The 14,144-nt window shown below is 50.8% G+C and overlaps 1 protein-coding gene across 3 annotated transcripts in view; it reads left to right on the forward strand.

Moving 5' to 3' along the window:
- The window catches only part of Pgant6 (Polypeptide N-Acetylgalactosaminyltransferase 6), a 199,381-nt gene that overhangs the window by 170,502 nt on the left and 14,735 nt on the right, over window positions 1-14,144 (forward strand). For all 3 annotated transcript variants that reach the window (XM_089567029.1, XM_089567030.1, XM_089567031.1), the window contains 3 exons: window positions 3,133-3,499; window positions 4,434-4,683; window positions 12,135-12,335. In XM_089567029.1, coding sequence (XP_089423155.1) covers window positions 3,133-3,499; window positions 4,434-4,683; window positions 12,135-12,335 — 818 coding nt within the window. The remainder of the gene's footprint in view (window positions 1-3,132; window positions 3,500-4,433; window positions 4,684-12,134; window positions 12,336-14,144) is intronic.

Raw genomic sequence — 14,144 nt, forward strand, 5'->3', positions numbered from 1 at the left:
CGCCAATGATTTGTTTCTTTATTCATGCACTGTAGGACGAGGAGGAAAAGCTGGAGCAACGCGTGCTTTGCACTGTAATGTTATGGAAGCCATCAGTCCTTACAGACACCACTAAGTTCAAATCTGTAGGGACGCTGTTTTGGAAAACTAACTTGAACATACGGGCAACATAAAACGAGATGAAACACTACCGACTTGAGTATTTACTGCGTTTTTTGCTTACTTTGTGCCCTTAGGTAAGTTTATGTGGGCCTGTCAAGCAGGCTTAAGCTAACCAGTTTAGGGCAACGTGAATCAGATTAAGTAAGTATCTGTTCGTTCTTGGGCTTGTTTGCGCGAAATGTACGTCGAGAAAGTGGCATCTGCGCTCACTGGTTTTATTGTGAAATCTTTGGAGTTATCGTGCTTTCTTTCATGAATTTAGAATCATTACATACCTCAAAGTAAATAGTGGCGGTTAAGCTCTTGGCTACAAAACACCACTTGCTGCCTTCCAAGTCTCGGCGTTGTTCCGTTGATTTATTTCGCTGGGTGATACGGCATCAAATTTCTTACGCCTGACGGACCTCCTCTGCTTAAATATTATTATGCCACGCTGTAAGGCACAGGCGAAGGTACGAATTTAAAGCACGACCGTCAGTCTGTGCTTATCACGTACCAAAAATTCTAATACATTTGCTGATCCGTTGTATTCTGCTAAAACAGTCGTTTATTTCCACCTTTGTATACCGCGGACATCTGTAGCAAGAGTAGTGTCCGTGTAAGCAGGTGATAACATTTGTAAGCCTAATCTATGTGGCATACAAATGGCACACAAATGCCGCACTTCTCCTACGAATGCTGGGCTTGTAGCGCCCCATACATGCGGTTGCTAGTTGCTGATCCACTATCGCGCTTTGCGCGCTTTAATGGTCTTTGTGAGCAGCGCCTTTAATGCGAAACTGCGTTTTCTCAACCTCCTTCTGTCGGATGTGTCGCTTTGATGTCGTTGGTGTTTTTGTTTCGGCTTTTTGTATTTATTTTTGTTAGAAGGAAAGGAGGAGGAGGGGGGGGGGCGTTTTCTGAAAGTGCGCTAATGAATGTTTATAACAGCGTGCTTGGCCATCTTAAAACCTAAGTTCTTACATGAAACCACGAGAATAATGAGACTGTTTCTTGGCCGTTGCCTTTTGGTTGTGTCTGTCTTTTCGTTTAACCAAGTTGTTAAACCTCGCAAGACTTCCGCACATGTGGGATGAATCAATCATCCTTTGCTCTTGTGCTGCTCGCGCTGAGACCCAAGCCTAATTACCTTTATCTGACGAAGAAAGGCGGGCCTCTGAAGCTGTCTCAGAAAATGGATTGCCGCCTCGGAGCTAAATTTGGGCGCTGTGCTGGCTGGTGATAAACGCGAACCGAGCTTTGGCAAAAGTAAGCTGTTTGCTTAAGTTGCTTTGTCTCGCGTATGTATTTTTCGCCCCTCAAATTGACCTTTCAGTTCATGTAGCACAAGGCGGCGCATTGTAAACTTCCCGCTCGGCTCGCCAGAGCGATTTTGCGACGTTCTAAACTTGTTAACGAGGTGTGCCTTTCCACTCGACTGCCTGTAGCTTAACGCCATAGTGATCTTTTTTACAGCGTACGACAACCCCGAGTTAACGAGGCATAGCATGGCGCCTATGCGTGAGGCTATTACAAATCACGTTAGGTTAAACTTAGAGGTTGGTCTCCACGAGCACTGGCTGCAGCATCTGGCAGCTAAGCTTTTAAGTTCAGTATGGCATTTTTTTTTTTTTTTTGCAGCTTCTGGCTTTCTTTCCCAGTTCTATTCACTCTGAGCGTGTTCGTGGGAGGTACTGGAACAAGTTATTCTGTGGAAGTTAACTTAAATTGCGCCGTACTGCAACTTAATAATATTCGTGTTCGTTTCTAAGCGTCAGCTGATGTCTTCTGCGCTATTGTGCTTGACGTTGGCCTGCCAGCTAGAATTTGGGCTTCGGCAGATCTTTTTCCATATGTTGTCTGAGTTTGATTGGTGCTAATAGGTAACTCTGTTTTTTTTCGACCAGGAATCGTAATGTAGAGTACAGGCAGTTTTGTACTTTTTCTTCACCACACTCATTTATTTCCACTTTAAGAAGATTGTAGAGTTGTGCCTCGTGATGATGATGATGATGAATTTTAATGACGCAAGAGCATCTGTAGCCAAAGAGCGCCATGACGCGAGGTGCAAGACTCATTGCCCAAGCATTTCAGCCCAGAGAAGCAGAGTACCGGGCCTGGGGAAAGCTTGTACACAATACAAGCTTGTACACAATACATAATCTGTATATACCCGTCGTCACTGGGGATCGAATCCCGCGTCTGCTGCATGCGAGGGGGGTGCTCTAACCACTATAGGCTACCATTGTGGTCCTGTGTGCCTCATTGGTTATGGCTTATTCTGTGGTCTGCCGTTATTTTTAGGCGTCTGACGACATCTTTCATGCCATAGTTTCGGTTTAGCACTTCTTACGCACGCTGAAGTAAGAGCCAATGCCAGATTTCATGCGCTTAACCACTGCCTTGCGTTATCCCCATTGCGACACAAAAGGAGAGCTCACTAAATGTGTTATACAGCCTCGACGTTAGACATCAGCGTGATTCATCGGGCCTACCCTACGTATGCACAGCACGACAGCGATTAGTGCTGATATTAGTTTATGCCGCGTCGGGTATTTTATTGGTGTGCTGTTGGCACATCGATGCTGAGGTCTTAGGCCACGCGATCTACAGCTGTATTCGCGTGACGGCGTACTCAGAGGTCTCATCGCAGCGGAAACCAAGTCTAGCCTTATTAACATTATTGTGATTAATCAATTAAGGTCAAAGGCGTGGGAGAGGAATGGAAAGGGGGGGGGGGGGTTAAATAAGCAACTGTTCTCCGAAACACTTTGTGGTGGCGTTACTTCTTATCGAGCGGTGTTGCGACTGATGTTTCATACCGTAGTGACCGGCCAAAGGTGTTAATCTGTTTGGGCAGAAAGAGACAAGTTCAAACACTACGACTCGGTATACTTCTTTAGCAGAGCCGCATGCAGACCCCTTATCTTATGACTTCAGAGCTTTCAGCCTAAGATGCCTTGTCCCTTGTCCCTCCTGTGCGCCGTGCAGAGCAGCTGAAGAAGCCTCTGGAGGACTACATCGCGCAGCACTGGAGCAAGGTGCGCGTGGTGCGGGCCACGCGACGCGAAGGCCTGATCCGGGCACGGCTACTGGGCGCGCGGCAGGCGACGGGCGATGTGCTCATCTTCCTGGACTCGCACACCGAGGCCAACACCAACTGGCTGCCGCCGCTACTGGATCCCATCGCCAAGGACTACCGCACCGTTGTGTGCCCCTTCATCGACGTCATCGACTACGAGACGTTCGCCTACCGCGCACAGGACGAGGGTGCCCGGGGCTCCTTCGACTGGGAGCTCTACTACAAGCGGCTGCCCCTGCTGCCTGAGGACCTGGCAAACCCCACCGAGCCGTTCAAGTGAGCGCCTGCTGCCTGTCTAGCTCTGTATGATAGATTCCGCGCATGCGCAGTGGCAGGGCTGCGCTCTCACCTGGCCACTGCGTATGCGCACTAGGTACCCGGCTTGTCCAAGGTACTTGTGGATTACAGTTGGTGTTTGCTGTACTGAAACAAAACAAGTGCGGCGTGCCGCGGCGTATCAATTGCACCGTGCGGCACCTGGGTGAGGGAAGTTGAGGCAAGACGCAGTATGTTTTTACTAAACGAGAAATTTTGTACAACGATAGGTAACTTTACCACAGTGTCATGTTCTTATGGCATTAGCAAGTCTCGAAATAGTTCGCGATGGACTACATGGGAACGCGTTTGAGTAATATAAAATGATGATCATTGAATTGATTTATACGTAATCTTCTAAATTTTAATGGGCTTAATCCACTGCAGGACTCCATTCCTCTAGCTCAATTAGCTGCGTGTCGCGCTTTCCGTAGCTCTCAGTGGATCGTTCTTTCCGCGGCAACACGGCGCTTTGGGCGGTGAGTTAAACATATGCCATATACTAGACAGATCGACAAAAGTTTGGGTAGCGTACAAGGAGTGTTTCATTTCATCGCAAATACACCGCCAGCGCTAGAATTTGGCATTCCTACATCATGTGCGCGGAAATTCAACACGAAATACCCATTTTTCCCATAGCTCTACTTCTCCAAATGCGTGCGTTCTCCGGAGCGCACCACAAGTGTCAGAACTGGAAAGTGAAAAACTGGGGCGTTCTTATTGTTGCTTTGTAATGGCGCGTCAATACGCTAAGCCTTGTCGTCGTGACTGCGCCTCTACGGGAAGAGGAGATGGAGAAGGAAGCCATCAGCGCCGCTCAGCTCATCTCCAATACCCCCCCCCCCCCCCCCCCCCCCCCCCCCCCCCACTGCACCCACCCTTCTCACCTTCACAGGAGTCCCGTAATGGCGGGCGGCCTGTTCGCCATCAGCCGGCGCTACTTCTGGGAGCTGGGCGGCTACGACGAAGGCCTGGACGTCTGGGGCGGCGAGCAGTACGAGCTTTCCTTCAAGATCTGGCAGTGCGGCGGGTCAATGGTGGACGCGCCGTGCTCGCGCGTCGGACACATTTACCGCAAGTTCGCGCCGTTCCCCAACCCGGGCATCGGGGACTTCGTCGGTCGAAATTACCGTCGCGTCGCTGAGGTGGGTGCACCAATCTAGCGAGCTCTGCTAGCTGGATGTCTGGGCGGCAGACCAGAGATCATGTGCATTCGGATTGTATACTACCGTGCTTTGACGGAGAGGACCAATTGCTCCTACGGTAAACAGAAAACATTTGAGACCGCATGGCTTAGCGTGGCCCATGTACAGAGGGGACAGGGCGTCGCACTGTAATTAACTTACAGAGATTTAGAATAATCAGGCATAATTTAATCGCATCAAAATATCGCAACATCATTGTCGTGTTGTCACATCGGAGTAAAAACATAAGCCAGTAGCGCTTTTTCGTTTATTTCTTTGTTACTATATTCCTTTAAATGTTAACTGCGTCATTCTGCGTCTTGCCGTACCTCCCAGAGGAATGCGTTTCGCGAAATATTTTCGTCGTTATTATTGTATTGAAGAAATAAGTTGTAGCCCAGCGTGAAGGGCACTCTCCCCCTCCTGTTGGAAACCTGCGTAGGACGTTTTGAGTGGTGAAGGCAATCCTCTCTCTCGATCTCTCACATCTCGATAGGCCTAAATACAACGACGATCGTGCTCTGAGGAGCGTGGTAAAGCGACTTAGGTAGTTGAAATGAACCCGAAGCACTCCACTGCGTATCCTTCGTATCTCGGGTGCATCCCCGGGTCGTGAGCTGGGCGCTTCTTCCCAGCGTGTAACGTGCTGCGGTTAGTCGCGCCTTTAGTTGTAGGAGAAGCGTGTCTGGCAGCGCGAGCTTCGTTTCATTCACTACCTGGTAACAAGCGCACAATGCGCAAGCACAGAAAAGCAACAGCTTAAGTGGAGACGTATTCTTTGTTTTTCCTTTCTCTCTCTCTCAGCTGTTGTCACGTTAAGAGATAGTTTTAAACACCACAAAATACTGGCCTTTACATATCGCCAAACCCGCTTCGTTCTCACTTAAGGGGCATGATTAAGAGCGTTGTATGAAAGCACTGACACGTGCAGCCTCCCTAGTTTGCCTGTTTGTTTGTTTATTTGTTTGTTTGTTTTCGTGTGTGGTCCTTGCCTTTCGCGTTCCTCAGGCACAATCTAAAGCGTTACTGTCGCATGCAAAGTGGAGCAGCAGTCGAACGAAAAGTTAGTGTCGTACCATCCTTTACCAGGAGACATGTTCGCTCCTGGTCGCAAAGTGTCACGCCGCACCACTCATGCTGCGCATATTTACGCTCGTCCATTCGTGCGCGCTGATCACGGGGCGAACGAACGTGACTGCTGCTGCTCCTCGGCCGAGTCTGGTTTCTCCGGCACAGGGCCAGTGGAGCGTGCGAGCTTCCCCGCTGTTCGTAACGAGAGCCCTGGAGCTTCTCCCACCGAGGCTGGGCCCAGCTCGGCGTCACGCTCGGGAGAGACGCGCGCCTCGTTTCGCTCGGCTGCTCTGTCTTGGCCGGGAGAAGCGGTGCAGTGAGCGACGGCAATTAATCGCGCACAAGGCCTGTTCTCCTGAATTTTGCTTCCAGCGATGAATCTTTGTGTCAGTTCCTTGTCGTTTTGGCGTGGTTTATGTACATTTTCACTCAGACGTCACACACACCCGCGCACGCACAAAGTGTGTATGGGAAATGGGAGGACGGGCCGTGTTGTTAGCTGTTAAGTGTATCGCTTCTATTTATCATGCTTCGGAAGTTACTGATTGGACTAACGTCATTCTCAGCCCGCAGATTTTAGTAATAATCATCTCATCTTTTTCGCTGTTTGGTTCGCTTATGACGGCGTTCCTCACTTCTCCGTGTTTCTTCTACATCTAAGGGTTCATTTTTATGCGCCATACAACCCAAGACTAATAAACACCAACAGGAGCCTCTTAGCAGTTCGAGCCTTATACTGCACTACTGGTCCAGTTGCCAAGTCTATAAATGATTACTTAGGCAGCGCAAATGATAAACAAACATATCTATCGTAAATTCTGGTATATAGCCAGTGTGCTTTACATGTGTAAAAGTTAAAATCCCTGACTTTGCGAATAGGTATCAAGTAAAAAGCACTTTTTTTTTTTCAATACCATCCAATATAGTACGAAATGCGGAACGCAGTTCTATGTACTGGGTGCGGACAGTATTCTTGAAATTACCGTATTAGGTTGGGCCTCTGCGAGTCAGTCGGGAACCGAAGTTAGACAGACGGATAACCACAGTCCTTGCATTGCGATAGCGTATGTCTTACCGCTGTATGTATCGGTGCACTGACCCGACACTCAGAACGCCTTAATACCCCGCGTTGGGTGTGCGCAACTTTTGGGTAAGACTGCCGGACTGCTAGCCCTTAAAGGGGTAGAGACATCAAATTCCAAGGTTGTACAAAAGACTGCCATACGTTTCCTTTGTAAGTGAGGACCATAAGAGCGAAGTATTAAATTTAAGGGAGGTCTAGAACATATTTTAATTTCATTTTATAGTTTGTGAAAATGCTCGCTCTTGAAGTCTGAGCCATCGCTAGTGCATCAATGTGACGTAGGAACAGAGAAGAAAACACAAGCAAGTATTTCCTACGTCATTGCACAGTTTTGTGACGTACGGGACCAAGTTTTGCGGTTTCGCGGCCTAGAAACCTTGGTTACGAGTGCTCACGAGTCTTTTTTTTTTTTTCTGCACGCTCGCGAGTGCGATGGTGCTTTACGCCCGGCGTTGCCGCAGGCGATGTCGTTGCCGAAAGATCCACTTTTGCAGAGGCATATTGCCCGTGCTCTAATGTAGGAAACATTCTCCAGTATCATGGATGTTATGTATTTTCTTGTGCGAACGTGAAGTACGCCGAGCGTGCCGGCCGGCCGGCCAGCCTGGATCCCGTCTGCCGGCGTCATAAAAAGGAGCTAAAGTGTGTTCTTGACGTAAATAATAAACCCTGGGATAAGAAATGTGAAAAATGTGTCATTTTTGAGGATCGCTGACGAATACTGAGCGGCTGGCAAAGGTAACGACTGTGATACAAGCAAACTTTTTGCCACAACCGCCTCGCAGCTGCCGCTGGCCCGACGTTGCGGTCCGTCTCGCCTGGCGCCCGCTCGCTTCGCTGCTGAAGACGTCGTGGAGATTTACCATACTATTATTTTATTGTGAGATGATGCTGTTGACAGTAAAGCGATGTGTAGAGTAGGCCTTTTATTATAGCGCAGGCGACTTCCAAAGCGCCGGCCGCTGCGACTTCGATGCGGAAGAGGCCTAGCGACGACCACGGCAACCAGGCAGCAGAAGAGCTCGTCGCCCGGAGCGCCCGCGAGCGATGCCGTTGCCGAAAGCTCGAAACATAAGCAGGCATGCTTTGTCGCTGCTCGAGCAGTTTTTCTGAGGGACTGCTGTACGGCGGCGAAGTGCGACACCGGTTGCGGGCGGAGCTTAGGTAGAGCGGCGCAGCGATGCTCACCGCTCCGTGCCCCTGCTTGCAGTGGGGCGGCAGTTCGCAAGCGACGATCAGTGCGGCGCGTCGGCCAAGTGGCCATATGGCTTGATGAATGTTGCTGCGCGTGCATTATTTGTCTAAATAATGATTGCACTTCGCGCTCTCAGCTCGCTACTTGTTTTTGGTCGGCGAATGTTTTCGCTCGGCCACCGATATGCCCAAGGCACGTCGGCCAACGGGTCTCGTTTTGGTCGGCGGCGTTGTCACACTAGGACGACGCTTGGTCGTTGGGGCGTCGTCGTCGTCGTCGGTGCAGTGTGACTGGCTAGTCGGGGAACGACCAGGTTGTCCGACGCTACCGTCGGCCTAGTGTGAACGCGCCTGAACTGCGCGCTGGTCCCAGGCTGCCCTAGTCGTCGCTAGGCCTAGGTGGTCTCGCTTCCGCAGTTGACGGCGCTTTGGAAGTCGACTGTGCTATAATAAAAGGCCTACTATTCACATCGCTTTAGTGTGAACTCGTCCCATAATAGAAGATAAGTTCGATTTCTACGACGCCTTCATCAACGGAGCTAGCAGACGAGCAGCGCGCACGAAGAAGCAGCGTCGAACTGTCGGGATGGGACAACGTCGGCGTGAGGTCGGCGCTGTTGTCGGCAGAGTGTGACACACGGGTCGGCCGACGGCTGCTATCTCGGCGACGCGACGGCGATGCGCTCGTCAGGCGACGACCGGTGCTCGGTCGGCGTCTGCGCAGTGTGACAGACGCGCCGACGGCACGAAAATCGCTGCCGCCGACCATCGCCAGACTGAAATCGCCCGATCGTCGGCGTAGTGTGAACGCGCCTTTACCATTTGACGTTGCCTACACGCTCGGCGTTCGCTGGCACAATCTGAGCTGCGTCGGGCCTGACGCCTGCCTCCTCTTCGGAATCGCTGGCCAGCGGATCAAAACGAAGTGGTTGTCGGGGTTCGAACCGCGGCGTCTTCCTCGTCTGCATCATCCCGCGATTCCTCATAATCGGTGTCTTCGCCGAAATAAAACTCTTCTTTCCGACTCGGAGCTGTACGACTTGCCCTCCGCCCGGCTCTCCGTGTTTACGGGCACCCCGTGCGTGTCAAGCAGACGACATGCCTACACGACGTCACGGCTTTCCGGACCCACGTGACAACGCATTGTCTGGTTTTTGACGTCATGAAAGAGCCTGGCAAAACCTGGCAACTACGAACCGAAACCGAAACTGCTGGGTACAAATAATACGATTATTAATTATGTAATGCGAGTTCATGCTTCTAAGATGGTGTTCCATGCTCACTGAATCGCTACGCATTATTTACAACCCAGAGATACAACACAAAAATTTGGTGTCTCTACCCCTTTAAGCTGTAGGACGCCCTTATGTTGTGTAGGGAGAGACGCCATTTTTCGCATCATGCTCTATCTCCAGTCGTGCGCTCAGCGGTGGGGGCATTGGGCACTGTCTGTTTGTGATTTACGAGCGTCTGTGCTCTCCCGAATGGCCCGCATTTCGGAACGCGTGGGATCAAGTGCGCATGTGTGCTCCTTATATAGAAGCGGCTGCACTGTAAGCCCTAGCGCGCGGGCGCGGCTTCCTGATTTACGAGCACTGAGCATCGGGCAGAGCCGCCGACCCCCTGAAACTCCCGAGCCGGCTCCCTGGAGGGAGGATGCGTTTCCGGCGTTCACTCTGCGCGAGTCGCGCGCAAGCCCGGCGGCAGCAAACGTAAATTTAAATAAAGAAGTAAAAAAAGATCGAGGATAAGGGTTAGACTGTGTCCAGTCTTAAATAATGGTTGAAGCATTTTGGAAACCGCTACGTTATTATCTCTTTAACAATTAGCCAAGTAGCTCTACATAAAGTGCGCGGTTTTGGTCGTATGCTGGCGAGGTAGTCCTGTCGTCCCGTAAAAACAGAAACGCTTCTTCCTTGCTGTTTATTCTCCCCCTTCCCCCTTATTCTCTCTCTCTCTCTCTTGTTTCTCGTTTCTTGGTTTGTCACCGGACCCCTTCATTGGCCGAGCACTCGCACTGACCCCGGTGCTTTTATCAGAACTGTGCAGAAGGGGCTGCTGTTTCTTTCTGTTTTGTTTTTGTTCGTCTCTCTGCCCAGCTGGAAACGGGAAGCCCTGGAGCCGTTTTCGACCTCCTATATGGGGCGCTCGTAAAAGCGCGCGTGTGTTGGCTGAGCGAAAACGCTCCCGTGCGCCGCCGTTCCGGCGCCTTTTCCCTCTCGCAATTAACTTAGCACCGAGGGAGGCCAGGAAGGGAGCTGCGGGATCCGCTAAGCCTCCTCGATAATCGCTGTCTGTGTCTCAAAAACGTCTGGGTGCAAACACAACGTTCGCAAAAGACGAACATAAAGGAATGACCCCGTCCGTGAATGGAGCGCCGAAAAAGGGGAGACTAATGGGAAATGACCGGTGGCCATTAAGTGATTACGGCCTCAGTGTGCAGGGAACAGAAAAATAATGAAAAAGAGAATTGTTAAGGGTGGTCACGATTTTAGCTCCGATTTAGCGATTGAATAAACTAGATTAGGTAATGGCTACGGCTTTGCTTCCTTTGTTTTGTTTTTTGCGCCGTATTAGGAGACAAACTGCCTTTTCCTTTTTCTTCCCTCATTAGGCTTTATTTTCTGCAGCTCAGGCTCAGAACACGACGAACTGCGCTTAATGAGCATTTCTGCTTGTATGCGAGGCGGAACAAGGTTTAATCTACTCGGCAGCGCTTTTGAACAGCGGATTAATTAACAGTGTGTCATAATAGTAGATGCATGTCAAAGTTTTAGGGACTTTTTCTAGTGCTCTTTCTGTTGTTGTGGGCAAGGCTTTGGTGCGGAAACCAAAACGTCGATGGTTGGTGGCGACGGGTGAAAGATGGGATTCCTTTCCCCTTCCTCATTCCTCCCGACGAGACAGGATTCTGCCACTGCGCGGATTTCGTGACAGTCAGAACAGTTGAAGTGCCTGATTTCGGAGCAAAATTTCTGAACATCCGACGCTTATTTGAATAGTAAAACCGAATCGGAACTTGACCGAATCGGAACGGGAGTCAGTGTTTTAAGATGGTATGTCCAACGTTTCTGCACGTGGGCTCCTTCGAAGCTATCGGGGCGTTTGTGATAGGCTTAGCGGGGACACATCTGCCCGCTCACCCTACCCGTCCTTCGTTCATATTTCTTCCGCCTCACCGCATATGGAGCCAGACTTTAAGATGGCGCCGAAATCGATATTACTAGTCTGGGTCCAATAAAAACGGTGAGAAGCGCTGGTCGAGGAGCGGGAGGTCTTTTGGAATGCATTTCTGTGGCCCGTTATGTCCAAGGACAGGTACTATTAACCGACGGTGATGATAACGATTACAACTTTTTTTTTTTTTTTTACTATGTAAGGGCTGCTTTTGCCATAGAGCGTCATGGCACAATGTTTCTCGCTTTGCTCAGGGAGGTTTATACACCCATTTCCCAAGTATTTCACCCTAGATAAACCTGGCCAGGGGAAAATAAGCACCTTAAACCAGGGTTATTATGACCCGCGCGGTTTTCGGAGTGTTGAAATCGCGAGACAGCCGACGTGTAGTACGTGTCAGCTCTGTGCATAATGATGGGTGTCCGCTCCGCGCCGGACAGTGTGATGAGATGCGTTACGGGTCGTATATAAGGTTTTCTGGAGTTATTCTTTTCTCTAAAATGTTTATTTTTTGGCACTTAGCTTCTTTCTGCTTATCTTGAACTGACTTTAAGCCCGGCAAAGCTCTGCTGATCCGGAGCTTTCTGTCTCTTTCATTTGTTTTCTTTTTCAAATCTTTTGAGAGTACGAATAAAAATGCGAAAAAAAAGGGAGTTGGGCGGCTAGTGCAGGGCAGTGTTGAATGGCGAGCGTTTCGAGAGATCTGTGATTTTAAATGGATGCACTCCGGCTGACAACAGCGACGGCGATGATGAAATGCGCATTGAAGCCGTGAACCGGATGTAGAAAGCTTTCACGGCTCTGAGCCCGGCAGCGAGATGTTTTTCGCACGTTGGGCTTTTCGAATTGGCGGTGTGCGCACTTTCCCCCTGCTGTGCTTGTGCAGGTGTGGATGGACGAGTACAAGGAGTACTTGTACATGCGCCGGCCCCACTACCGCAACCTGGAGCCCGGAGACCTGACGGCGCAGAAGGAGCTCCGCAAGCGACTCAACTGCAAGTCCTTCAAGTGGTTCATGGAGAACGTGGCCTTTGACCAGCCTTCCAAGTACCCGGCCATAGAGCCGCCCGACTACGCATGGGGCGAGGTGAGCACCCCTTTCCTGGACTTGTTTTAAGAGCGAACGCTCTTACTCTCCGAGCTGCAACTTTGAAGGTCATGAACGTTGCGCCGTGACCTCTAAACCGGAGGAGTTTCCTGACGTCATACCACGTGACTCGCTACAACTGCGCCGCCGCTCTCCTGATCACGTGACTGCTCCTCGCCTAACCACGTTACGCGCAGTGTACAAGCGTGGCAGCTGTGCCTGGCTTCGCTCGCGCTCCGCGACGCCATGGAGGCCGGGCCTAGTAAGAGAACGGTTAAGTACAGAAACCAGGCTACGTCCGATCACACGGCCGACCTTGCTCACCGAGCCTTTCTCGTCTCACTAGGTATAAACCACTGCTGAAAAACCACTGCAATTTTTTTTTTCAATGTTTTCATCGCTCGTGTTTTCGAGGCCCTGAGAAGTTCGAAAAACTTGACTCGGACGCAACCTATGGCGACCAGTATCACCGGTCACCGAACGTCTTGAGTGATCGCCCAATGAAGCGCAACCTAAGTCTGCATGCTTTGACGCAAATCCGTGACGTCACGTCCGAACCAAGCTCTGTTTCGAGGCGGAAGTAATGCTACGCCTCATATCTGCTGTATTCGAGTGTGGCGTCGTGTCTGTGTCAATGTCTTTAACTAGTTTACCCGTGCTGGACAGAGTAGCTTTCAGGAGCAGTAAGTGACTATACGAGGGTGGCCGTGCGTCGACAAAAGTTTACCATTAACAGCTGAGCGCGCTCGAAAGCATTCAATATTACGCAGTTTCGAGTCGTCCTAAACTGCAGTCGTGCGTGTGGTACGTGCTCCTAACATACAACGAAACGGGCGCATCTGAGCCTTCCTCGTAAGAGTTGCCACGACGTCATTTTAGCAATTTCCTTCCACATTCGCGCATCTCCAGTCTTCACTGCTCCGCAGCCACTAATTCGCGCTGTTGCAGTAATTATTAGCTGCACACAAGTGGTACGCACCACCCGTTCGCATGCCTGTGGCATTCTCTGCGCGTTCTGAATAGCACCGGAACGCGAAAAAAACAGAAAAAAAAAATCTCTGTGCACGGGAAAAGCCTTTCCGCGCGTGCCAGACTCTGAAGCGATGATGTGGCGTTCAATATAAGTGGCGGTTTCGTGAGAGCGTGGTGGAGGGGCACTCTGTCTTTCCCCCCCTCTACATACTTTAGTAGCCACGCCCCCTCACTCTCCTCTCTTTCCCTCCGAATCAATTCGCTGGCTGTGCTCATTTGTCACTGTCCTTTCCGGCGTGCGCGTTCGCTTCGCGGGCCGCCGTATCGTGCGCATACGCACAGCTGCGCGGCGCGCCGCTGTACGCGAGAGCGTAGCGATGCTTCCCTTCTCGTAGCGAGATTCGACTGTGATAGCACGCGCGCACCGTTCGCTGTGCACTCCCCGACGCTGTCGTTTCTTCTTTCCTTTCCCTCGCTTCCTTCTTCTCCTATTTCCCTTTGCTTGCGTTTTTGCTTTTAACATTTCCACCGCGTCGCGGGGAAGTCGCGATAGCTTGCCGTACAGCGCCAGGAACAGCGCGCATGGGAAATGAACGGGAGAAAGTGGCACCTCTGCTTTTGCGGTTCTCCGACGGCGGGAGCACGTTTTCCTGTACCGGTGAAAGATATTGCATCTGTTGCGGAGGGGGGGGGGGGGGGGGGGGGGCAAACAAGGTTCGCGGGAAAGACCTCGCTCCCCTGAGCATCGCACCCTGCATGCTCGACTCTTTGTTCTGTATTTCTATTTTCTTTCTTCATTTAAGTGTTGCTGCGTGTCGTAACAACGAGTCTGATTAT

The sequence above is a fragment of the Amblyomma mixtum genome, chromosome 1 (genome assembly GCF_055824585.1).
Source record: "Amblyomma mixtum isolate Tamu chromosome 1, ASM5582458v1, whole genome shotgun sequence".
Classification (NCBI taxonomy): Eukaryota; Metazoa; Arthropoda; class Arachnida; order Ixodida; family Ixodidae; genus Amblyomma; species Amblyomma mixtum.